A 26,911-nucleotide genomic window follows, 5' to 3' on the forward strand; every position below is an offset into this window, starting at 1 on the left:
TGTTCTCYAAGCGGTTTCCCCAGCCAGCGCCCCGACGGAGGGGTGTGGCGCCGAGCGTCCGGAAGCGTCTCGTCCCCACGTCGCTTCGCGGTCGTTCTCCGTGTTAATTCCTTTCGGATCGCCGGCCAAGACGGTGCGGACCAGTGGGGCATTGGGTGTTTTACTTCATAGACCTTCCGTGTCCTTCCTCAGGTCACGTAAATTTCTGCGCATCCCACAACGTCTTCGGAGCTAGTTTGAGCCTCGGTGTGTGCCGTAGGCTGCCTGCCAGCTGCCGGCGCCTTTGTGCGGCGGCGGAAGGGGCGCGGGGCCGAGGGCGGCGGGCGCAGGGCCGACACCGCGGACAAGGAGCCGTGCACAGGTGCGCAGGGAGCCGAGCCGGGCCCGGGGCTGCTGCCGCCCGCTGGGAACGCGCCGTCATTCGGCCTCGCCCTGTGCAGCGAGGGCCGCAGCAGCCGGGTGGGGCCGCGCCGCGGCTCKCTAAATGGGAGAGGCGGGGAGCGCTGCCTTCTCTCGGGCCGCGGGCRGTGGTGGGACCCTGTCAGGGCTGCCGGGCGCTCTCCCCGGGACAGCCCTTGTGGGACTTGGGTGGGGACGTTGGTTCTGGCGACAGCCGGTTCGTACCACGGCCAGCTCCGAGCGGGGCGGGGCGGGGTTGGGTTGGCGCCCCCGTCCTCGGGTTCGCCCCGTTTGTGCCGTTTCTCTTCCCGAGGTGGCACTGGACGGCAGTCCCGTGGTGTGACAACGCGTTTTTCTAGTGCCCTTCTTAAGGGGCACCGGAATGCCATTTGAAAATGCCGACCGTAGATTGTGTATTTGTTAGCACTTTATTGCTCATAGACGACATGAAGGAATACGTGCGTTTTCCCCAGTATAAATATTACTAAGATGTGGGGGTAGACGTATGAGGTTTGCARTATTTTGCATCCTTTTCTGTACTTAGCTATGCAAACACTTTCAAGTATTCCTAATTTTGAATTAGTACATCGTTTAATGCTTAATCTTGTATCCTCATTGTCAAGTTTAGTGTAAAAGCATTTTTAATTCCCTCATCTGTTGTAGGACCTTTTCTGCATTTTCTTTGCTTAAAAAAACAGTAAAATGAAGTTCTTCAGCTAGCCCATTCACAGAGTTTTTTGTACCTATATTCTAAATCTTCGTTGAATTCTAAAGTAACGATGTTTCCACCTTCTGTTATTGACCTTCTTGCTTGTGTTTGAATTAATTATATGGCAAAACTTTTCATAACATTTTTGTCTTTAAATGATCCAGCAATTTATTAGCAGTGTAGCATGAAAAAAAGTTATAATCCATGTATTTTATGGTTTTCTTTGGCCACCACACTTGTACTTACATTACCTTGTAATCGATAGTAATCCTACAAAATGTTTTAATAAATCTTTATTTTGAATCATACARTGGCATGTAGAAGGATATATCACTTGCATAGTGTTAACTTACAGCATGCCAATACTTAGCTGTTGAAGTGAAAAGTGAAAGAGAAATACTGTCTGCTTACTTTCCTTGGTGTTTTTAGTTGGCTTTAGTTGGCTTTGTAGCTGCAAAAAACCTATGGCAAGGTCTTCAGTGCCTAAGATTGCTTTCAAAGTATCTCTTTCAAAGAGCATCATACCTACCTTAGGGAATGGTTGCTGTCACCATGTCATAGTTCTGTTTGTTTTAAATCAAGGACTTTAGTATTAAGACTGTGTTAAGTGAAAGAAAAATAGAAATAGGAATGAGGAGTTTCTTTCAATTATTATTGACTTCTCAGGCTTCTGGTAAGTTGGTTTTGGTGAGCTAGTGTAGTATCTTTGAGGATGCCTTCTGGAAAGAAAAGCTGCTATCTTTAAAGAAAAAAAAAGAAAGAAAATCCCAAAAACCGACCAAACAAACCCAAAAAAACAAATGCTAAACAGTGACTTGACTTCTGTTGATCAGTGTTTCAGCCATGTCTGACAAAAGTGAACTGAAGGCGGAGTTGGAGCGCAAGAAACAGCGATTAGCTCAAATCAGAGAGGAGAAGAAAAGAAAGGAGGAAGAAAGAAAGAAAAAAGAAGTAAGAAATTATTTTCACTTTGAAAATTGACTGTGCATACATAACTTGTCCAAAATTTAAGGGTAGGTTCACATAATTATTTTCTGTGTCCTATTCTGAGTCTCTGTTTAATGGTTGGTGCTAATACAAATGTAGCACTTTTATTTTCTGGTTATTATCAAACACATGCTGTTTTCTTTGCAACTGTCCATATGATAAGCTGAATTTTAAAAAACCAGTATCTTACACTAGCATTAAGTTCAGATTTCTAGAACTACTTGTATTCATRTGACATCATTAATCAAATTATCTATTGCATGAAAGCTCTGCTTAATGAGTTCTGATTGGTGKTATTTAAAGAGGTAATCTCTGAAGTACAGTTTTGAGAATGTCCATAGGAGTTGTCTCACTGTCAGTATTATCATTGTACAAACAATGTGCTGTGTTATTCTTCTGTTTGATCTRTCTGTAGGCTGAATTTTAAAATCAGAGCAACATTCAGGGTGTATATACTTAACACACTATTGTGTGTTAAGCTTTGGTTTGTTAACAGTCTTCTGGATTTCTCTCTGCTCAAGTATGTGACAGTCAGTGATACATTACTGTTTACTGATATAGTGCTGTAGATTATACCTCATAAAAGAAACRTGCTGGAATGTTTTGGTGTTTTGAGGTACTTTTTCATTACTTCTCTGTGTTTTGGTTATGATCTAGTTGGTGTTCTAAATCAGCCTACGACTGAAGACTGGGCAGCTGCCAGCTACATGATTCAGACAAAAAGGAGAAGGAAATAGCTCAAATCATGCCCTAATGATCTTGTATTGCCAGAATGTATTGCCRGAATTGCTTTTTAAAAGCAGTTAACTAAGTGTAGAAAGATATGGAGAACACAGCATCTTTTGCAGTAGAGCTTGAGTTACTTCTCAATGAAGGAGGGCAGAGGTGTGCTTTTATATCTAGCTGATAACAGTTCTTAAAGAAAACTACTTTTCTTTGACACAGTTATTGTAATTTTAAAATAGAACCATATGACAGTCTCTAAAATACTTTTAAACACCAGTACATGATTTTTTTTTCACTCTTTGGATTTTACATTGCTTAGGATTAGTGTAAAAAAGGTACTCCCAATTTTATGAAGTGTTAGTCCTTTTGGTGAATAAGCAGACACTTTTGCATGTTTATATATGTCCTTTAAAGAGAGTACCAAAGATTCAAAATGTTGTTATTCCTGTCTCTTTACTATATCTACAAAAAAGAACCATCAGAATTAYTGAAATTGACTGTCTAACTTCCTTGATGATAGGTTTCAGTATTACAAAAAACCCTGTTGGGTCTCAAAATAAATGAAAGGTTAAATGGTGTTAAATGCTATAACTTAATTATTGAATCATTTTTAGACTGACCAGAAGAAAGATGTTCTTCCAGTACAAGAAGAATCTGATCTTGAAAAGAAGAGAAGAGAAGCTGAAGCATTACTTCAGAGCATGGGGCTGACACCTGAGTCTCCTGTTGGTAGGAATGTTACTAYTTGCTTGAAATAAATGTTTGGGAGTTTTCTGGGAGGGTTTTTTTGGGTGAAGTGTTTTTCGGGGCTTTGTGTTGGGGTTTTTTTTGTGGTGGTGGTTTGTTTGTTTTTATTAGGATTGAGGTATTTATATAACTAACATTATCATTCTCTGGCCATGTTTCTGGGGGGTATACATGTCTGGGTTTTATTTTGTCCTGCGTGATCTGTTATAAGTGTCAAGTGATGTGCTTCAGTACACATAACAYTATTTTATAAAATAAMATGWTTTACACTTAGTGGATTATTTGAARTATTATCAGTTAAARTATGTATCATGTATGCATTTTCTTTTTTTCCCCCTGTTTTTCCTGCTCATTATCCTCCTGTACTTTTTTTCCCTCACTCTTTTCCATAATGCCAAATTTTAATGCTGGTATTTTGATACGGAGTTGGCTTATTTCTTTTCTGCATCTTCTACACCAGTTTTTCTTATCTCAAATACCTGACTGACGTTGTTGGAGCAATAGCAAGGCTAAGTATAAAAATTTGCTTCCAAGGGTGATGATTGGTATCTGTGCAGCTCTTGGATGTGTTAGCATATTGGCTGTTTTGCCTTCACATAGGYACATCTCTATGGAAGGTGAAAGCAAAGAATATGATCATGCATCTCTACTTTTTGTCTYTAACTCTGAAATCAAAGGGGTTTAAAGCTTACCAGTTTGGCTTATTGGTGAGGCTCTGTTCAACTGAGATTGTAAATGAAAAAGTAGTAATTTCTTACAGATATACTGTAATTGTGATTATATTTTCATAATTGCTTTTGGATAATCCTCATGTGTTCAAAAGTGATTGTGGAATAAACACGATTATAGGTGTTCACATTCCAACAGCTCCAGCAGTCATTTTTGGTAGTTCAAACAGTTCTTATAGTTCAGAGTCTCCATTTGGCTGTGTTAACACTAGCCTGCAGCTGTTTAAGCAATCAGTTCGGACCTACTACACATTTTCTTTGCTGGACTGATAGTTGAACACTTCCCTTGCATGATACTGTGCTAAGGCAGTTGATGAAATTTTTATAGAAATCTATGTGGTTGTTGGGTTTTGTTTTTTTTATTCCCAAATCTGGAAGAGAACCTAAAAACCACAGAACAGCCAATGTTCAAAGCAAGTTAATGCATATGCTTAGAGTAGACGTTCATGAAAAGCTCAGAGGTGCTGACGTGCAAGACTGGGGCATACCCCCTGCATGTTGTGTTTAATTCCACTAAGCTGCTACTTAATCACACCCTTCAATATATGCTGGGAATTCATTCTGTTTCCTTTCAAGAGAACCAGATCTGATACGGATCCCTAAATTAAAATGTCCTACTTGCTGCCTCGCAGTTAGCATGCCTGAGGCACAAGCTCCTTGTATGCCTGAAGTTCAGGCTCACAAGTATGCCTGAACTGATGTGAACTCATGGCTGATTGCTTGGTGTGCAGGTACCTTGTGCTTGCAGTGTCAGTGGAGGTGGATAGCTTGACATTCGATTCTTTCATAGAAAATTGTGTTAATTCCCAAGGCAATTCCTGCTGTTAGCTGCTGGAGACAGATGGCTCTCCTAGGGGAGAAGGAACCATATCAATGTCAGTATGTTTTTAGTATCTACCATACTTATTATATAAGAAGCCTAAGTTAGTGAACCCGAATTATTTTCAATTAGATTTTATAATTTAATCCTCTGGGGCAGGTGATTATCCATCTGGTCTTTCCGTAAGACTGTTCATTCGTCTTGCCGTGGCATTCTCCTCTGTTTTGGGAAGGGTTTCTCGGGAATTGCTTTGCCCACAAGAGAGCGCTGCAACACCAGGACAGCGCCCTGCGAGTGGCGCTGGGGCTGCGACGTCACAATGTCTTGAAAACAGACACAAATACAATGCAAAGACCTGCGGGCATCTCTTTTAGGGTTGATTAACCAGTACATGACCAGGATGAGTTGAAGAATTTATATATTCTTACACACTCGCAGTTATATAAATGTAAGGATAAAACCTAAATGTGTATATGTATGAATTTATGAAGTATAACTTAAGACCTATAAAAAGGTCTCTCCCCTAAGAAGAATTAAATTTTAATAAATTTAAGAATTCAATTTATTAAAAATGTTTTAATAAATTACTGTTTTTTTGGTAAAATAAAGGGAGAATTCATAGCTCTGATTTGGGACAGGGTAGAAAAATGGTTTAGAATTCACAGTATACTGGTGATTTCAAGAAATTCTGTTGGAATCTTGCAGATCTAAATTCAGAGTTCTCCCATGCTTAACTGCGGACAGATAGATAGCAGTTTATACATAGGATTTGTGTTTAGGTGACTAAGGGGTTAAGGGTTGCTAAGCAGTGAATGCTTTACATATTGCTGAAAAACAAAGCAWGTAAGTACCTTCAGAAACTCTTTGATTCTTGTGTTTAAACCCTAAGTTGCATTAAAAAGTGATTGTTTTTAAAAAGAAGTTGAATGAAATATCAAAAYAGCTTTGTATTTGAATCAGATTGCATGATATCATTCAGTATTATGTATCAATTTCAAAAAGCATGTTACTTTTTAAATGGTAAATTTAAAAAGTTRTTATCTTCATCTACATGCAGAAAATGAACGGACACTTAAGTTTAAATACAGTGGTACTAGGCTGTTTACTGTCAAGCAAAAGAAAAAAAGTCATYCTCAAGACCTAACATTAGAAACTTTATCATAATACACAAGATTAWTGTTGATTTGATTCAAACTAGAACAAAAATAATAGGATGCTGTATGACTGAGCCACTTTTTTCATCCACGATTTGGTGATAATGTATTTGAAATAACATTGCCATTTAAACACATTCATTGTCTAATCTTTAAGAAAGACTAATGTCAGAGCTATATTAACAACTCTCTTTTCTATGTTTAAGCACTATGATTCAGTGGAAATTACCCTTTGAAAATCAATGTCATCATTTGTCAAAAGTTCAGTTTAAAATACTTTTTCAATTCATTTCCTCTTAAATGTCGTCCCCTCCATGTCTTTTTGTATGCTCCAGATGCATAAATGCCAAACAATTGCATGAAAGTCCAGCATGAATTGTTAACATTGTCTTTTCCCCTCTCTTTCTACTGTTCATTTTCATCCACGTATTTTTTATTTGCCATCACTTTTTTTTTAATACCTCATTTTAAATTAATTTGAAAACATCCTAAGCTGTGCATCCTCTGCGAGTAGTAACAGCGGATACCTGTCTGTTTCACTATTTAGTCCCTCCTCCTACCTCTCCGTCTTCCAAATCTGTGAGTACGCCAAGCGAGGCTGGGAGCCAGGACTCCGGGGATGGTGCTGTTGGATCTCGGTATGTCACTTGCCTTGTCATGTTCCTTTGCTCAGTACCTGAAATCTGAATAACAAAGCTTTGGAAGAAATCAACGTTAATTACATTATTATAAATAATAATATGAAGTTACAGTGTTAAATCTGTCAAGAGTGGCTGTTTTGCAGAAATATTTTACTTTAAAATCTGAAATGCAGCTMCAGTTCGTTATTTGAAGTTGCCAACAATGTGGAGTTGTTTATGCTTGCAAGTTTGAAGTAAATGGATGTCTTGGGACAATAACAAACKCAAAAAGTCTAACTTCTGCACTTTTTCCAGTTTTTTCTAAAGGACAGGGGATATGGATGATAGACTATTTCCATTTTCTCACACCTAGTTGATCTGATACTGTCTACAAACTGCATTACTTCTTATTTTATTTTTCTCTTACTTAGAACCATATTTCTCATTATTTCACTTCATCTATGTAATACAACTCCAGGACTCACAGTCTCTCTTATTTTGTCAGAACATAAATCCATCTTAATACAGCCACAGTTTTGGTCTTTTTTTGTGCCAGTGCTTACCACATCTGWTTGACCATTTGTTTGGGCATGATGGTTTGAGACATGCTGCTCTAAAGAAGAGTGAGATMAATATTTCTGTTAAATATTTCAAGTGGTGATATATGGGTGATAAGGTGGGMAAACACTACTTCCAAAAGGTATTTCTGCGGTTTCCCAACACAGTCTGCAAATAAGAGCAGTAGCTGCTTAKTAATACCGGTAAGATATTGTCAGCAAGTTAAGTTTGTGTACTTTAAATTTACCAAGTATGCATTGTGGATGAAGTTTAGTTGAAGCACAGTAACTGTAGCAATTATCATCTGTTAGTGTTTTTGTATGAGTAGTTGTTTCTGAAAAGGAGTCAATAGTTAGACTGCTTTGGAACATGCTTTTAAAGACTGCAGTAACACCTTCTGTGCATGTGGATTATACATGCATTGCTATTTGCTTTTTCATCTGAAAATAWTCAAGATATTAATGACCTGAACAAAGGTTACGTGGTGCCTATTTCTAAGTAGAAGTCATTAAGTTCAAACAGAGAATACATCAGGCAGCAGATACAAACCCGATTTTTTTTAAACAATGTTCAGGTATGATCTTGTTTGCCTGTCACGTTAAATAAGAACCAATAAAATGGTTACTTAATTGAGAAGGAAGCAAATTTTAATTATTTTAAATCATGATTATTGCTTATTAAATTGCCTTTTTATATATTTATTTATATATTTATGTTCACTGGAAGAAAAAAAATYTGGAAGTACTTGATGATGACTTTTTAAAAGGAAATATTTTCTTTCCATTCATACCTAATTTAAATTCATGATGAAACAGTATGTATATGCCACATACCTGTAATGGAATGTCATGTTGTGTACTAAATTTATTTCCACCTCATTGATGCACTGCACTCTCTGACTGTGTGTTCTCAAACATRGTAATGCAATGTTGTATGCATGCTTTTTCTGATGATGCCTTGAGAAAGAAAACCCTTATCCTAAGTCTCAATAGCTTTATGCATTTTTAAACTTCAAATCTATCTCAAGACTGTGATTTTTAAGGCATGGAGGTATGAATGTAGTTGTTGGCTTCAACTATTTTAAAAGACAGACTGTTCCTGGTACCACTGAAGCAACTTTTGAAAGTGAAAATAATGCTTTGAAATCAGGAAAACTGCCTCATTAAGGGCTAGATCTCACACAGGTATACAAGTTAGAGTCTTTTATGTTTATAGCCTTTTCCCCAAGTTCCTCTCAAACACGAYTGGAAAAGTTGAGAAAATATTTGGCAGGTATGGTGGTGCTGCAGCATCTGTGTCTGAAGCTAAGGTATCCTTTGCAACATGAAGGTTGGGGTGGTGGTTTGGTTTTGCTTAKGATTGAACAACATCCATGCAACATCCAGCTTGAAGTCTCAGGCACCAAATTAAACTCTAAGCTTAAATCTCTTTGGTCAAGAATTATAGCAGAGATCTAACAAATAAGTATGCTCAAAGTAATTAACTTGAGGCTGAAAAGATCTGTTCTCTGATGCACAAAAATATGRAAAGGTTTTGGAGATTTGGGTATTAAGCTATTGCTGTGGATGCAATTGATTGGCTATATAAGACTGAATTTGTAATTCTTAATTAAATTAYGATTTAATAATCCTAATGCATACTTTTCACTAGAACAAGGTAGTACATGACACACCCATATTTATGAGTTTTTATGGCATTGTATGTATATTTTTCAGATTAACTTTAGGAATTTTGCACCTGCTTTATAGAAAAGTTACCATGTATGGGATGAAAATGTGAAATTATCTTTTGTTGACTTATAGTAAAATTGCATATTCTTAGTTTTTTATTAAAAAACATTATTTAAAAAAATATCGATAACAGCTGAGAGTGTCAGAAAAAAATACATGCTAATCTGTTAATCTCTTACAAGTGTCTTTCTAAATTCTGCCTAAGCCTGGTAGCCAGAAGACGACAAGAAAAGTAGTGAAGTAGGGATGAAAACTAAAAATTAAGGTAGAGGGAATATTGATTTCCCCCTTCCTATTTCTTCTGGTCCAACTTGAAATGGATCCATTCTGTTCRTTATTCCACAGGACTTTGGAACATGCTATTAATATAAAGCCCACTATTTCTACRAGATTTTAAGTATCTTAGATGGAGTTGGCTCTAGCTCAGATGACACTTACAAGCCCAAGGCAGTGCTTAACCCATAATTACTGCAATGTCACATCTTGGAAACTCTAGCAGTTCTCTATCCCAGTGGAAATGCTTTTTTGCCCTGCTACCAAAAGGYTTATGTGTTGASTCACTTCCTTTACCAATACGACAGTTTCCTCCACRTATTTACTGCTCTGGGCAAGTTTGTGTTATGTTAACAAATCCACCTTCATGTAACTTGAACAAATCTGAACATATTTTAAAAGAAATTACAAGTTTTTAGTGGTTCTYGTCAGTATTTTAAATACTTTTATTTGCCTTTCATGAAGGCAACRTTTGTTTACAGATCTTTAGTTTTCAGTCTTTAAAATAATTTAATTCTTTGCTAATAGCTCTGAATTCTGTTTGCTTCTTAACTTTTGTATTTACTGCATGTGTTATTGCACTGAATGTTTGCTGAATTTCCCTTAACTGATGTTGCATTGCCTTGTTTCTTGTGAACAATGAAATAACTATAAACTTKCTGTAACTCTAGAATTTCATAGTGTATATTTGCTTCACTAATCTCTGGCCTTTTTTGCTAATGCTGCATGATTGTTCAACCTGGGGTACCAGGACGCTGCATTGGGATACTGATCCATCAGTTCTTCAGCTCCACTCTGATTCCGATCTGGGGTATTGCACAGATTTCTTATATTCCCTCTTTCATGTGCTTATAGTTAAGTGTGTAAATTTTTCCTCTAAGACTTCTGGTTGTTGTTATTAAGAAACTGTTTCGTAAGCAATAGAAATTCACTGTCTCTAGACTTAGCAGTTTGCTTGCAATGGGAAATTTTTATATCATGCAATATAYATTAGATGCTTATTTCTAATAAACACAAATAAGTTGTTTTCTTTGAGTCTTTCTTTGAAAAATATGAACTTCAAGAAGTCATCTGTTTAAAATAAGAAGGTTATCATAACTGTATTTAAAAACAGAGGAACTCCCATTTTTCTTACAAATATCTTTATAAAAGCTCATTATAAGCACTAACTAAAACTTGTRTTGTGCTCTGAGAATTATGAGTCTGCCCACCAAAACTTTTTGAAACTAGTTACTCTTCTGCTTTTATCTTGGGAGAGGAGTGGATAGTAAGAATCTAAATTTGATACAGGTAAATTGTTGGATCATTGCAGTATTATTATAATACATACTGCAATTAGGTTTTACAGGAGGCTACAATGACTGAATTAATGTTGTATAGGTTTTGGAAGCATATTTTATGTTGCACGATGCTATCTTTGTCTAACTTCATTGAAGTCAGAAAGCTCAGAGCATAGATTGTTCCTGAGCACAATCTATGATAGATAAATCACTTGTCAGTGTGAGTTCCAGGTTAGCCTTGCAGTTCTGCATTCTAAATAGAAAAATACCTAGAAATGGACAAAAAAAGGGCAGCAAAGTTAAAAGAGTAGGAGATGCTTTTTCCTTCAGCATAACTAAGTTGTTTCCAAGCTTTRCAATTCTAGAACTGTGCAAGCATGATTTGTGAGTAGATCTGCACCCCTGATAATACAGACGTATCATATATATGGCAGTATTCTGGTCAAACACAAAGAGGAAAAATTTAAAATTATATCCTAATGTCCAGATATTTATTGTGCACCTCTTTTGTTTTGTCCCATGTATGTAGAAATAGTTGCTGATTTTAAATAATAATGATAAAAAAGTTGTCGTAATTGTGTGACTYCTTCAAAGTTTCCACTGGATTTAAGTTTGGCTAAGCAGTGCTGTGACATAATGACTTGGGTATTATTCTAGGTAAAAATGTGAAATGATAAAATTAAATGCTTTTTTTTCTGATTTTTCAATCTGTTGTATTTAGACGTGGACCTGTTAAACTTGGAATGGCCAAAATTACACAAGTTGACTTTCCTCCTCGAGAAATTGTTACATACACAAAGGAGACTCAAACACCTGTTATGACTCAGCCCAAGGAAGGTRAATGGTTAATTTATTACTATTATGGGTTTTTTTGTTTCTTTTAATATAATAACGATGAGTGGCTGAATAGAACTAGCACTTATGATCTTGAAACTTAATAAGGTAAATGAAGGTTGATATGTGAGATAATTTACATAAATTCTATTATTAAATTTGTATAGGTTTTTCTGCTTTCATTTCTCCCATGCCCTCAACATTTTCTTTCTCTAATCCTTCAGGTCTTTTTTCCTTCCCTCTCTCATATTCRTGGAATCTGAATACTTAGTTCATAATTTATGTACTTGAAGAGTTTTATTTCTGCTGCTTGCTGACAGTGGAAATTGCTTGGGATTGTAGGACCTGAGTTTCATGGTACAAAGGCTGTAGCTGAGGTTTGCTGTAGTGGAGTAGGAACAGTGATCATCTCTATTTCTGCATTTACCAGAAAGCTGTCTTAATACATGTATTGTCTCCTGATCCATTCCACCTTAGAAATACTGAGGGCCATCATAACTTTTTTTAATATACTTATTTTGTGTGCTTTGCTGAATACACAGGTGTCTTTTCATCATTTAGGTGTTGAAGATGTTTTTTAAGGTCTATCTTAAGATTATCTGAATATATTYATAATAAAGCTCTGTGCTGTTGGAGCTGTGCTTTTGAATAAGGAATATAGAAGCAGTTTTATTAGATACCCTCTGCAGTTATTCTTCATGTTTAGGTCCTCTTGTGCCAACTTTTGATTTGAGGGGGGAGGACAGCACATGAAATAAAAACAACAAACCCACAACAAATCACCAAACTAAATGGTTCTCTTTTCAGTTCTGTGTTCTACAGGGGTTATGTAGTTGTACTGTAAGCTGAATTAGGAAATGTTCAAACTGCAGCTGGTCTATCCAGTAGGGCAGATAGAAAGTAGAAGTAAACTAGTTTTAAATTAAAACAGTTTATAGTTGTTATGGAAATATTTATGGCAACATATACCAAGTGAGTTAAACAGGAGAGAYTTTATGTCTTCAAAGGAAAGTTGGCATTTCATAATGCTTGTTTTGGATTAATGTAACAGTTAAATTAATTATGAAATGTGGCAGCTTCTTTAGGAGATGAAGCATTTAGTGTGCTAACAGTTCTCACAATTTCCATTATTCTGTTAGGCTACTAATATGTTGATTTATTATGACCTCAAACATTAAAGAAACTGCCTGTCTTRAGAAGATTGATTCTTATATATTGTAAAACAATAAAATCAGGGTGTCTCCTAGAAATCAGTTAATACAAAGAAAGGTGAGTGTATAGGGGATTTTGCTCAGCTGTCACAATTAAGGCTTTTTCAGGGCTAACATGTTACTTGCTACTTAATTCTGCTGCACAGTACTGTGCATGTGCAATCACAGCTGATTACAGGCAGTATTATTGCATTAGCTCCACCCTTTGAGGAACAGATGTCTGCTAACATCTCCAAGGCACACAATTAAAATATTAAGCAATGTAATAAAAGTATGATGTATAGGATTTGCTTCTTGGCTACTGGTACAGTGAATGTAGGATTTACACATTTTAATATTTTTAAAAGAAATAACAGACCTTTGTATATTCRTGTATAATCCTTGTGGGTCCATTCCAACTCAAAATATTCTGTGATTTCTRTATTATCTAGAACAGGCCTTAAATGTACAGGAATATAGCTAGGAAAACTTGATGTGAAGACATTCAGCTTAACAAAAGCCACCCATTTCACAGATGATTTAACTTTGATTAACCTACTCTGCAGCAACAGATTACTCAGACAACTGGAACTACACTCTACAGTGTTATTGCTAGGTGCAGCCTAATTTACAGCATTGCTTTTTTTTCTGTCTTGCCAAAATACATCACAATTTTTATGTTAACTCAAAGTAAAAATTCAGTGGTTCATTAAATCTGTTTTTAGCATTCATTGACRAGACTTTTGTTGCTATTAAAGATTGCATAAAAATAGCAGCTACTTTACTGCTCAGTTTGTAACCTTAGATCCCCTGATTGCCTGTCAGAAACAACATGGAGTTAATCCCTTAGCATATTATARTGAATATTCATCAATATGTTGATGTGACATAGAGTCCCATTTCCTGTCTTCATGGCCCCTGTGACTTTTCCAAGTCTTAGCAGCTTTCAGTTTTTAATCTGAAATCGTATTTGGTACGCTGACAACTGAAGTGGCTTMAAATGCCAGTAGATGCAGTCAATAATGAATAAGGAGGATGCAGTTAGGGAGTGCCCTTAAGATTTCAAATTTAGGTAGCTGACTTGAAATAAATGCAGTGCACTGCAATATCATGGCTTCTTGACTTATTAGATTGGAACTTCTGAAATACTGTGTCCAGAGTTTCAGTGTTTGCTGGGTGCTGTATTATTGTTATGTTAATTCATTGCATATTCTGGCATCTGGATTCCTATTAAATAAATTCAAGATGAAGGAGAGACAGGAAAGTAATAAAAACAAACATTTCTTATCTCGTTTGTTGTCCAGCAGCTTAATGGTGCCTTTTTTGTGAACTGTAAGAAAGCTTCCTGAGTTTGRATAAGAAAGCATTCTAGTTTTGGATAATGAGGTCAAGAACTTGTGTATGTGGCAATTTTTTTTATTTTAGGGTTATTTTTCCTCCAGATCCCTTAATGAGAAAGTTTGCATATGATTCTTCTTTAGAGAGAAGGTTTTAGATTTATGCAGTTACAGATAAATCAGTGAGATGACATGTTCAATTTCAAGTCTGATACTTGGAGAATATTAAAATAAGTGCTGTATCCTGCATTTAAATGCAGTAATATCAGCTGGCTGTATGCAGTGAAAGTACTATGAAGGAATTTAGAGCTCTGTATAATATATGCCATTTATGTTTCAAACATTAAAAGGCAGGAGCAATCAACTGTATGATCTTTTGAATAAAATATGTAGATTAGAAGGTCATATAGCACTAAAGGGTTGACCGTCTACGTTTGACAAGAATTTGACTCCTGTCACTGAAAATGGTACTTAGAATCAGTGTAGTATGACTAATGGGGGGTTGGCCTGAAATTTCTAATTTGGGACTTTCAAAGCTAGAATAATGTATCCAGGGTGACCCAAAACCAAATTTCCAAATTTGAAGGCATCATTTAATTCTGCAAGATTGATTGGCAGAGCAAAAAAGAGGGGGATTTTTWTCCAAGTGGCTGTAATTTGAATATGTGTTGTTCTCCAAGTCATCTGTGTTAACTCATATTACATTTTTTAATTAATCATTGTTCACACCTGTAGTTAYTGACATTAAGAATTCCCTTCTTTAAAATGGCCACGGGTTATGCAGTTTTCAGGTTACGAGTCTGCTGTACATGCGAATCCATCGAAAAAGGAGCAGTGTCTTTCTGTTTCTTTGCGTGATTCTTTTGCACAAAAAAAGCTTTCATTTTTTTTAAGTAGCACAAAAGCTGTAATTGGCATGCTTTGTAAGGAAGTGTCAATGTGCAAGAGAGTGGAGATCACTAAGAATTCTTTTACGGGTTCTTTCCCCTTTGCACCACCGCCTCCTCAGCAGGGTCACTGAGATCACTAGCTTTTCTTGAAATGGCCATTTTCACTGGCAGGTGCATTATACCCTGTATTTTCAGATTGTTTTTCCATTCTGAATGTTTGGCAGGTTGATTGCTCTGGCTGCATTGACGGAGAAAGGGCTGACAAATGCGGTTGGGCTGGCTGAAAAGACAGTGATTACTGTTTTCCTTTGTAGCTGATTGAGGCCCTTGAAAGGAAAGATTTTAACCTTCACCATTTGGTTCAAAAGTATGAGCATATATTGAAATCATTCATGCCATTTATCCTAGTTCTGTAAACTTGTCAGAACATAAAAATCGCTCAATTTCAAGTAATGTAGGATTGGCATACGTCATTATCATTTTGATTAAGTTGGAGTTTGTATTATTGTGTGCATTATACAGTGTCATTTAAAGCTTTCTTTCCTGCAGGTACAGTTATATTTTTATTGCCTATACTATGGAGTTAGAAAGATTTTCAGACCTCTTTAAACCTATCACTATGTGTGTGGTTTGGCAGCTGGTATGGCCTACAAGCTGTATTTTGTTTGCAGGGTAAAGCCTTGTCTGTAGACCTCCTGGAGTGCTGGTAATTGCACAGGCTTGCCATTGGGAAAAGACATGATTGGAAGCAGTCAGGCAGAAAAATGTTGTGCCATCCCATTGCCACCTCATAGCAGAGAGACAATCCTTGCAGTACCATCTGGTTGTTGCTATCTAGTCAGCTGGCCTGGCTGCTGGGACCATGGCTTGGCAGCTGGTTCCCATCCCTTGGCCACCCCTTTTTTTTCAGTCTTTTTTGTGTGCATGCATGTGGAGTTTGGGTTGGTTTTTTTTTTTCACTTTTTGTGTTAGATAACTTTGAACATGGGTCAGGGAGATGGCTGCAGCAAACAAGCCTAGTCGCTGTTGAATACTGTCTCATTACTTGTGGTGAGGCATGCAGCAGTCTCCTGCTGCCGTTCCCTTATAAGCAGATGACATAGCTATTTAACCAATAAAAACAAGTCTTTTCAGAACCTTATTCTAGAAAGTGGATGAAGAAAAGCCAGGAAATGCATATCCCACAATTCTAAGTAATTTAAAGGTATTTTCTGGTTTACAGTGTCTAAAGAATAAAATGTAGAAATGCAGGAAGTGCTGTAAGCCTTGTCAGTATTCCTGAACATTAACATTTTATGTTGTTCATTGCAATTAGGGAAAACACATTTTCCTGTAAAGTTCTCATTGCCAAACATGATACAGATAATGAGACTTGCACCTAGAATGACAGAAAAAATGTAATCTCTCTGCTATTATCTTCAGCAAAATTTGCCTCTCAGAATAGCAACCTGAAAGCTAATGTAAGCCATCTTCGTGCCATGTGCAGACCCATTAGAGTGATGGTTTCAGATCACAAGCAAGCAGCTGCTCTGTAGACTATTTTAGACATTTGATTTTTCTTTATTCCATGGCATTAATGTGTCAGTGTGTTACACAGAACATGCATCCACCGCATGGTTCTGTGTGGAATCATAAATGCCTGTAAGACAGATTTCCACTTTGGATTCTTTACAATTTCCTGCGTGTCTTATTTCAGTTTATGCAAGTACATAACTCAGTGCAACTAATACCCAGGTGTAAACAGCATTCCAGTGATATGTTGGTTTGTGAGAATGTTATCCTAGGGACTACATTTTACAGTGCAACCATTGTAGAGTTACATGCTACCATTTTACATCAGCTTATTTAAGATTCATATAGAAWGTTACTGTTCCTCTATAGAAACACTGAGGTCTCATCATAACATTTCTCCTTAGATGAGGAAGAGGAAGATGATGTGGTTGCACCAAAGCCATTAGTTGAACCTGAGGAAGAAAAAACACTGAAAAAAGAGGAGGAGGAAGAAGGTACAGTTCACCTCAAGACATTCTGAGCATCCTGTAAAGGAAGCCATCAGTACTTTTTCAATTTTTTGTTCCATTAAGTTAAAATTAATTTGATTGTTAAATACCAATTAGCCATCAAGATACAAAATGCAAAAATTTAAAATCATGATAAATACTGTTTTTCTTTCTTGAAAAGGATTGGTTGAAAGTGGGCAGTTCAGAAAATGTCTGTATGAATCTTTTTCAGCTGCCCCTCATGAACTCACAGAAGAGGAAAAGCAACAAATTTTGCATTCTGAAGAATTTTTAAGTTTTTTTGACCACTCCACAAGGATTGTTGAAAGAGCCCTTTCTGAGCAAATAAACATTTTCTTTGACTACAGTGGAAGAGACTTGGAGGACAAAGAAGGGTAATGTGAATGTTGAATAGTTTTCTGTGAACATCTGAAACTTTTAATTGAAAAAGTGATCTAAGATTAATATCTCTTAATTGTCTTTATAGAGAGATTCAAGCAGGAGCAAAACTGTCCTTAAACAGGCAGTTTTTTGATGAACGTTGGTCAAAGCATCGTGTTGTCAGTTGTCTGGACTGGTCATCTCAGGTAAAAAATAATGTCTGAATGAAACAGTTGACTTTGTAAATTGTTGTAGTTCYGTGCATTTGACTCTAATAAAAGCACAGCTGATACAGGCTGTATCTCTAAATGTGTTCCTTACTTGCTCCATGGTTTGCAAAAAGTGGWGCTGTTAATCTTTCGGGAGAAGTAGCAAAAGGTTCATAATGTGAACTAAGTTGGTGTTTGTTTATGGACTGCATTGTAGAGGCAAYGGCTTCATTAAAAAGAAAGCTTGCTTAAAAGTACTGGGGTTTGCAGTTAAAAGCAAGTTATGATGAAAAGAACAAGACTAATGTGTACATTAATGCTGTTTTATGAGCTAAATTGGTAACAATTGCAGTTTTACCTCACAGGTTTTCATACCTTTATAATGCAAGGTGGTTTTTAACCCTATTTTGGCAAATGAAAACAAAGATTCTAGGATTATCTGGACCATTAGCCAGTCATCTTGCTTACTTTGAATCTTTTTCACTTACTGTGCAGTATCCAGAATTACTTGTTGCCTCTTACAACAACAATGAGGATGCACCTCATGAGCCTGATGGGGTGGCCCTTGTGTGGAATATGAAGTACAAGAAAACTACCCCAGAGTATGTCTTTCATTGTCAGGTATGAATCTGTCTTGGGAGGCTCAAGATTTTATRCTGATGAATTTGGACAAGTACTGTTTGTCAATATAGTAATTTCATTAAGCTGACATTCACTTAACCCCGCACTTATTTGCCAACGGATGTTGATACCTAGAGACTTCCCTGAGAAATACYATTCTGTTTCAGAACTTCTGACGACATTCAGAATTCAGTCTTGTTTGAGAACTCATTATCTTCTTTTATTTAAAAATCGGGAAAACTTACTTGTGTAATGGTTGAGCCACAACGATTTGTATGTAAGGCCCTTGAGTTGGATTGTACACTACTACAGCTTAGTTCACTGAATAAAATGAAGACAGCCTGAGGAAATGAAATGAGGATAAAACTAGAAACATGCATCAAGAAAAAGGCAGATGGAGGTTTTGTAGTAGTTTTCTGAAAGATAAAAACATGCTAATCTCTTCCATTATGCCAAGTTCAAGATASCCACTTTTTTTCCATCATTTTTGAAAATTACACAGTTGACTCAAAATTTAACCTCATGTTGTCACATTACTGTCAAAGCCCAGATTGCAAAAATAACTGTTTTACCAAAGTGTATTTCTGCATTCTCCAAGAAGTAATGACTACAGGATGTGGCAAAACATTATTAAAATATTGTGTTACTGGGCCTTCCTTTGCTAATAAACCATGCTAAGAGGAATACAGATGTATTCATGTGAAAGAAAGGAGGAGGAAAAGTTCATTTTAGAATTATAAATTGAAACAAAAGGATTGTTCAGGGGTTACAAAGGGTGTGTGAATCCTTAAGTAATTGGGCAGTGAAATAATGTACTGAATAAATGTAGGCAAAGAAGTTGTTCTGATAGTTGGCCTCATTTTCTTTAGTTTTAGACACAGTATGGTTGAGTGATAGTTTGTGTATTTTGTTGTTTTTCTTCCTTTCAGTCAGCAGTGATGTCAGCTACATTTGCAAAATTTCATCCCAATTTGGTGGTTGGTGGCACATACTCAGGCCAGATAGTGCTGTGGGATAATCGCAGCAATAAGAGAACACCAGTGCAGAGAACTCCACTTTCAGCTGCTGCTCACACGGTAGGAGGTGAAATATCTGCAAGGACTGTGCCCTGTTGAGATGTGTTTAATGTCTAGAAATTCTGTCCAGCRTACTTGATTGGCAGTGCTTAAATGTTTATGTCCATATTTTGACATTTAGGATCCAGACAATTTATAAAAACTGGAGTTCAGAAAAAGCAGTATTAGTTTTATAGGGGAGTATAATTTGWACTTTTGATTGTGATCAATCTTTTATGCTTTGTTAAAAGGTGAAGTTGTATATTTTACTGTATATTAATTATATCAGAACTGTTTATTACCTGTAAATTCCTTTCTGATAATATTTTGTTTCTTAGCACCCAGTGTACTGTGTAAATGTTGTTGGGACCCAGAATGCTCATAATTTGATTAGTATCTCAACTGATGGGAAAATATGCTCTTGGAGTCTGGATATGCTTTCCCAACCACAGGTAAGATAACTTTGGATCTAAATAGTATCTATTCCAGATTAATATTTTATAAAAAATTCAGTTAATCTAAGAAACAGTAATCAACATTTTCCCAACACATAGAAATTAAGGTAGCTTGATATTTGATAACATATTTCCCCACCTGTGGAATCAAATACTTTCTGTAGACTCTTGTGTATTTTTGATGTACTTGTATTAGTGATGAATGCAAATGAAGTAAGAAAATTTCCTTATTCCTGCCCAATCTATACAAGTCAAATAAAAAGAAAACACTGCTATTGTGAAATCTAAAAGATTTTTGTAAAGTAAGTTACTGGTATTTTAACCACAGGATAGCATGGAGCTGGTTCACAAACAGTCCAAGGCTGTGGCTGTTACCTGCATGTCTTTCCCTGTTGGAGATGTCAACAACTTTGTTGTTGGCAGTGAAGAAGGCTCAGTGTACACTGCATGCCGTCATGGCAGGTAAATACAAACTTCAGTTATTCAAAGGAAATTAAAATAGTGAAAGGAWGAGTCCCTGCATGTTTTACACTCAATTTTTTTTAAAGTTCCTTTTTTCTCCTCTGCATTGAAGCAGTTCAGAGTAGCTCTGTCTGAATTCCAGTGCACTTTTTCCTGAATAAGARCTTCATTAAAAACAGAAATAATTGGAATATTGAATTGGTATTATGAGTTGTTTGTGTTGATCAGGACAGCATGGGTTGCAGTGGTTTTATTCATTTGAATTGTAGCAGAACATTCCAAACTCTGTATCTGTTTTGCAGATAATTGTACAGTTACATCACGCTCAAATCTTAAATTGGCAGCTGTTCTCCTGCTGTTCAATCTATTTTGAAATTGTCTGAYTGTATCTTATCAATTGCTTTCTTAAATACAATTGAATGTCCAGGTTTCATCTCAAATGCACATYACCTTGCTGCACAGCTTTTTTGGTTCCAAAGTACTCAAAATTGTATCACTTTTGTGTAACATCTTTCCCATCTGTTTCCCTCCTCCTTTTTCATCACCCCTGATAGGAGGCTGTTAGGGAATATATTGTTGCTGGTGTATGTCTGAACCCCGGGTCTGTAAAGTATATTCAACTTCTCTTAATTTAATGGGAGTTTTAAGGTTATTCCTGAGATTTTTTAAGGTTATAATCCTGAGATTCCTGAGATTCCTGGATTTTGTTCTTTGTGTGAATTGAAGTAGTACTTAATGTTTGAAGGACAGTGTAGTTAAATATGTGGACTGGTACCTGCTTAATGAGTCATGTGTCCCTAGGATGAATTTTGGTACTTAAGGTTAGTAGAACATACATGTTGAATGTAAGGTCTGTTTTCAAGCCTGGTCTTCTGTGATCCTGCTGTGGTGAAGCCTTTTGCAGTGGGCTAACATCTGTATAAGGCAGCAAATTCTTCCTGTAGCTATCTTTAAATTGTATTTGAGTGCTATTTCTGTCTACAGATATTTGGTTTCCAAATCCATTAACCTTGGTTGTATATTCTGAAACAGCAAAGCTGGAATCAGTGAGATGTTTGAAGGACACCAGGGACCAATCACGGGTATCAACTGCCATGCAGCAGTTGGACCTGTAGACTTCTCACATCTTTTTGTCACCTCTTCTTTTGACTGGACAGTAAAGCTTTGGACAACGAAGGTAACTTAGATAGTTCAGTGGTTTTCTTCGTAGCCCTTGACACAAGGTGGTGCTATAATGTAAGCTACTTAAGGACGTTCAATAACCTGAAACCAAATYGTGGGAAGTTCTGAGGTTCTTGGTTGCAGTCCTGCAGAGAGAAGACAGCTGATGAGCAAAAATAAGATTAACAACATAAAACTTTGCTTTCAGCTTGTACATCATTTGTATGCTTCTGATCCATTCTTTTCACTGTTTTGCCCATTGTTATCAACAATGATTACAAATGTAAAACCTGTATAAAGTCAGTTCCTTCATATATTCATATGGCAAATGTTTTGCTACAATTTTGTGGAAGGCTAAGGGACAGCACCGAAACTAATGTCAGTTAAACTTGATGAGGYTCACAATTGAAATACCTGTCATTTCCATTGCCAGAATTACTTCTTTCTCTGTTAGTCTGATGCCCTGAGAAATGCAAAGCAGAGGAAGCAGAGAAAATCTCCTAGCAATAGTCTGAAGTGCTGTCAYGGAATTATCATTGGCTTGATTTACAAGATTCTTACAGCATTAAATTAACAATTTACGATATTAGCTTGTTATTGTTTTATAGTAGCAGCCAGCAAAACAGCTGCATGCTTTGGTAAGCATACCTTGAATAATAAAGAACATTGGTTTTGGCTGATYTTTGCATTTTTTTAAAGCAAGTCAAAATGCAAATCAGTTTTTACTAATTGCTGGTAATGGTGTTAAAGTTCTGTATTTTGCTTTACCTGTTTTATAATTTTGAAATGCAGGGTTTGGGTATCACATGGTTATCTTTGCTTTTTTCAGAATAACAAACCTCTCTACTCCTTTGAAGACAATTCGGATTATGTTTATGATGTGATGTGGTCTCCAACTCACCCTGCCTTGTTTGCCTGTGTGGAYGGGATGGGCAGACTTGACCTGTGGAATCTCAACAGTGATACTGAGGTGAGGAAGTCAGGTTAACATCAAATGTAACTGGAAAATTGTTTATACTCTTTAAAAAAAAAAGCTGGAGTTTACCGTAGTTTGGGTTGGCTTTGTTTTATCATAGCTTGTTTTTTTGTTACTGTTCTTAAATATTGTGTAATCCAGCAGTTCCTGTGTAATAGATAGCATTATTTSATTACAGGGTTACAAATGACTCTGCATAATGAATAACAGCAGTAATTAAATTGTTTTMCCTATAACAAGAGAGCAAAGCATCTGTTGGTGTAATACTGATCCATATTGTGAAAGTGTATTACAGACATCCCACCCTCAGGTCTTGTCAGACTGCAGCCTATCAGTGTGAACAAACCTGTTACCACACACCACTGYTGTTCCTATTGCCACAGTAACACTGCAGTGAAAGCGCTGTTTGGTTTTCTGGAGTGGGTTATAAACTTCATTATAGTATAAATCTCTTCCAAGACTTGCTGGGGGTAGATCAGAGAAGAAACCTGACATATACTTACTACTTACATTTTACCATCTTAAAAACTACATATAGAAGAAAGTTGTGGGATCATATGCCAGCCTGTGGTTTTAAATTGGAGTTACCTGTACTTTTTTGGACAGGGCTTGACCTGCCAAAAAAGCTGGTTTCATCCCTGCTCTGTGTCAGTTTTTCTTGGGCTCCCAGGGTGCCACATCGCTGTCTGGAATCATGTCCATGCCCCTCTCATGAGAGGAGTACAGACGTGCCTTAGATAGCAGATGTTCGTACTTTGACCAAGGGACAGATGTGTTGTTTTGGTCATGTCACTGGTGACAGCTTAAGGTCACAAAGGATCTTTGTATTGTGAACAGAGTCTTTCATCTATGTACCATGTACCAGTTAAGTGCTGAGTGCTTCTTTAGATAGACTAGGTGTAGAAACCTGATGCAATTTCAACAATGCGTTTCAAATTGGTGCAGGTGCCCACTGCAAGCATCACCGTGGAGGGCAATCCTGCTCTGAACCGTGTGAGATGGACACATTCTGGGAGAGAGATTGCTGTAGGTGATTCAGAGGGACAAATAGTTATATATGACGTGGGAGAGGTATGTATACTATGTATTGTGAAACGTATATTGCAGAACACTTGAGCTTCTTTATTTAGCAGCTTGCTTTCACTTTTTTCTCCTGTTATTAGAGGAACAATAATTAGGTTTCATTTTTATTTTCGAATTAATGTTTCCCAGTAGTTTTCTATTTAGGATGTTCTAGCATAACTTTTTAGCATCCCATCTGTCATTCAGTCAAGAAGGAAAAGCTTTATTGTAAGGCTGATGAAATAAGAATCAAAGGTTTTGTTAATAGAAATTTTATCTTCTTTGTAACTATGGCACATATTAATTCTGACTCTAGCTTGAGAAGTACTGAACAAAAAATTTTGCAGTGAWGCAGTCTCGATTCTGTTGTTACAGGGAAGCTGTTGCTATTGCAAGTATACTCACTGCATTATTTGCCGTACACATACTTGTGTACTGATCAATTGATGGGATGAGGATATAGCATTAGTAGTCCCCTTTGGAGGCAGCCTCTCAGGTAGAGGTACATAACACAAGCTTATAATAATATTCTATACCTCAATGCAGGAGTCTCAAATCCTGCTTCTTTTATTAGTTAGAGCTTTTGATGATTACACTAAAATAAAGGTAGGCTTTTCTACTGGAACCTCTCCTTTAAGTGCTTAAGTGAATAATCTTTCAGTGCTCTGCTGTTCCAAGTGAGCTCAGATTTATTTATCAGATGGTTCAAGTAACACTCTCTGTGCCAACAGCAAATTGCCGTTCCTCGCGGTGACGAGTGGACTCGCTTTGGCCGAACGCTGGCTGAAATCAACGCCAACAGAGCTGACGCAGAAGAGGAGGCTGCGACCCGCATCCCAGCGTAGAGCCTTCCAAACAGGCTGCAGGGCTAGACTTGGGAAGGATTGGATGCAAATCCTAAAGTGTCAGCTCATGTGTCAGTTCTATTCATAGCTTAAGGGAGGAATATATGGATTCAACAATGGACTTTCAAACGTATTAAGATCACTGAAAATCAGATCTTGCATTGTTATGTTTTATATATAAATTACAAGCACATTCTTGGATTTGTGTAACTTTTAATACGGTTAACTTTGACTTTGCAATCATCTTCTTTTGCTGAGACACTAACCTGGTACAAATTTGCTACTTGGCTTCTGTAAAGTCCAATCTGAAACAGTATCTTTCTGGAAAGTTAAAGTTCTGGTCCTAAAACTTTCTCTTTTACAGACTAACCTTCATTAGGTAGTAAATCTCTGGAGCATTCATTAATTTGAACTCTTCAAATTACCCATGGATATGCATGCATATGTTCCAAGTTTCATTGTTTATATATAGATAAGACTCAGACTCTGGTAGTGGGTAATACATGTGAATAAAAATTTGTCTGTAGTTACAAACTTACTTGATAATCAGACCTGAATTAATGAAATACATATTTAATACCAATTTCCTTTTGTTTGAATTGGTGCATTAAAAGGTGAGACTGATTCATAAATAAATATTATACAAGCACTTGTCAGCTGCCCTGACCTCTAATCTGTGTCCCTGCAGTAGTTTAAAGTTTATGGGAGCTGATCCTTTTCTTTTATTACACACAATCACAGGGTTGTTTTCTGCCCCCAATCACTATTTACTACCCTGGCAATTGGCCAAAAGCAAAAAAGTTCCTGTTATCAGATTTTTTTCTTTTCCAAAGGATAAGGAACTATATTTTTACTTAATTTCTATAGCRTGGTGATTTGTATTCCATTAACTACAGACTTGCTACTGATTTTCTGTACTAAGTTAAAGAAAGATTTTTATTACTATTATTGATTTTTAACATTTATATTGAAACAAAACTTCTTAATGGCTTGAAACAGAATGGTTGGAATTTCTGTTAAAGGTTACCTTTTTTCTTTCTTAGCACATTATAAAGTTTTCTATCATGACTGGTTGCAGGGGGGCTGTCGCTTGGTTTGGGTTTTTTTAAAAAAATAAATATTGTGAGTTGCACTAATTAGGCACAAAATCAGTTTTGTAGCCTTTAACTTAGGACATTATTCTTAATCTGTTACAAGCTTATTGTTTGGCCAGAAGAGCTGGTTTAAGATGCTTAAAAATAGGAAATAGGTTTATATTCCTCAATCAGTTTTATGTCTAGAAATATTGTTTCTTCATTGTTTTTGTTTTAACTTTCCTAGTTTGTTTTGGGGGGGTTGTTTCTCCTTGTCTCAGTTTTGTTATGAGCACCTTGCAGAGACACAGCAATAATAGCAGTTCTGTCTTCAGGAAGTTTTGTTTTTTGGTGGGTCTGGAAGTGAAATGTGTTTGGGTTTCCACTGGTGTTGGCATTTCAAAAGTGTGTGTCCCTCCCTTTTCAATGCAGCCCTGCTGCTCGGGTTGCAGACATTTACCCTGGGTGTTCTCAACCCTGCTACAGCAGCTCTGTTCAGCTGAGAAGCATGGGAACTATGTAACAACAGGCACGTCGTGGTTTGAGATGATTTGTACCTTTAGGCACACAAATTCTTAACAAGCAGAGGGATCTGTTGGTTTGATGGTTTTGGAAGGAGGGGGTGCTTGGGTTTTTGGTTGTTTTTTCTTGTGTTTCTTTTTTATTGAGATTACTTCTCATTGAATAATACATTGCCCTCACTTTTATTTTCAGAAAACCGGTAGGTAAAGCTTTCTTTCAATGACTGTTGTATATATGCAGATCATAACCTTCTAATAATTTTTCAGTTATTAAAATTAGTACTCCTCTTTCTTCCTGCTTGTRTTCCTCCCTCGCAGAATAGTTGAGCACAGATTTAAAATGTTGTAAAACCCATACCTGCAACGTTGACACCAAGCGATGCTAGATCTGTAAATGATCATTCTGGGAGCCAAACTGTCCAGAACTATAAGAATTATAAATGCTGTTGTGCATTGCAAAGTCTCCTAAGGCCTTGTGCCAAGTCAGTCAACAAGCTGTGACTAAGATTAAATGCCAGCGGGTACCCTCCATTTTTGTCTCTATTTCAGAAAAGCGCAGGACAAAATACATAGATACAAGACAGAAGTCCCATGAAGTCTGTGTCTATCCAGAAAACATTACAGAACAAGAAATTCTTTTAACAGAATATAACAAATAAAGAAGCCTTCTTATGGGGTTATTTATATTATGAAATAAATAGTGATCAAACTCCCAAGGTCAGTGTATTGTAACCTCTGGCTCACCAAATATTATTCAGCACCAAAGTAAGTTTTATCTTCCTTAGATTCTAGAGCTGAAGGAGGGCTGGTCTGAGTAGTGTTGAGTTATTTAGAAGGCATTTCTTTCTAAATTGACTTAATCCCTCACAGGCCTACTATCACCTGAGTAAGAAAACAGCTTGAAATCAGTTTATACCACTTCTATATGCTCTGCTCCAGGATGTTTAACCCTGTAAGAAACATGGAATAGTAAAGATTGGAGTTTGCTGTACTTCAGTAAGCAAGAATGGTTTCCAGTTAAAGCTGGAAACCCACCCCTCTCCTCTCTGGCTGCATGGACAGCATAACTAATTTTCTTCCAGCAGAAATCTAGACTCCCCTATTTCCT

General features: G+C 36.8%; 1 protein-coding gene across 4 annotated transcripts; it reads left to right on the plus strand.

Annotated features, from left to right (window-relative positions):
- On the plus strand, positions 1 to 25,345 carry DYNC1I2 (dynein cytoplasmic 1 intermediate chain 2). Of its 4 annotated transcripts, none has more exons than XM_057379155.1 (17): positions 1 to 246; positions 1,942 to 2,059; positions 3,436 to 3,550; positions 6,818 to 6,908; positions 10,203 to 10,262; positions 11,453 to 11,568; positions 16,899 to 16,988; positions 17,215 to 17,377; positions 17,470 to 17,569; positions 18,068 to 18,193; positions 19,123 to 19,269; positions 19,587 to 19,700; positions 20,032 to 20,165; positions 21,198 to 21,342; positions 22,156 to 22,296; positions 23,248 to 23,373; positions 24,096 to 25,345. In XM_057379155.1, the coding sequence occupies exons 2-17, from the start codon at positions 1,952 to 1,954 to the stop codon at positions 24,207 to 24,209; spliced, it is 1,890 nt and encodes a 629-aa protein (XP_057235138.1). In that variant the 5' UTR covers positions 1 to 246; positions 1,942 to 1,951; the 3' UTR covers positions 24,210 to 25,345. The 4 variants fall into 4 exon arrangements, with proteins under 4 accessions (XP_057235138.1, XP_057235139.1, XP_057235142.1 ...); XM_057379156.1 differs by having other exon boundaries at positions 1 to 133; XM_057379157.1 differs by lacking the exon at positions 1 to 246 and adding an exon at positions 258 to 361.
- The last annotated feature ends 1,566 nt before the right edge of the window (positions 25,346 to 26,911 follow it).

The sequence above is a fragment of the Malurus melanocephalus genome, unplaced genomic scaffold, assembly GCF_030028575.1.
Source record: "Malurus melanocephalus ecotype Western Australia unplaced genomic scaffold, MMel_1.1 scaffold_390, whole genome shotgun sequence".
Taxonomy (NCBI): Eukaryota; Metazoa; Chordata; class Aves; order Passeriformes; family Maluridae; genus Malurus; species Malurus melanocephalus.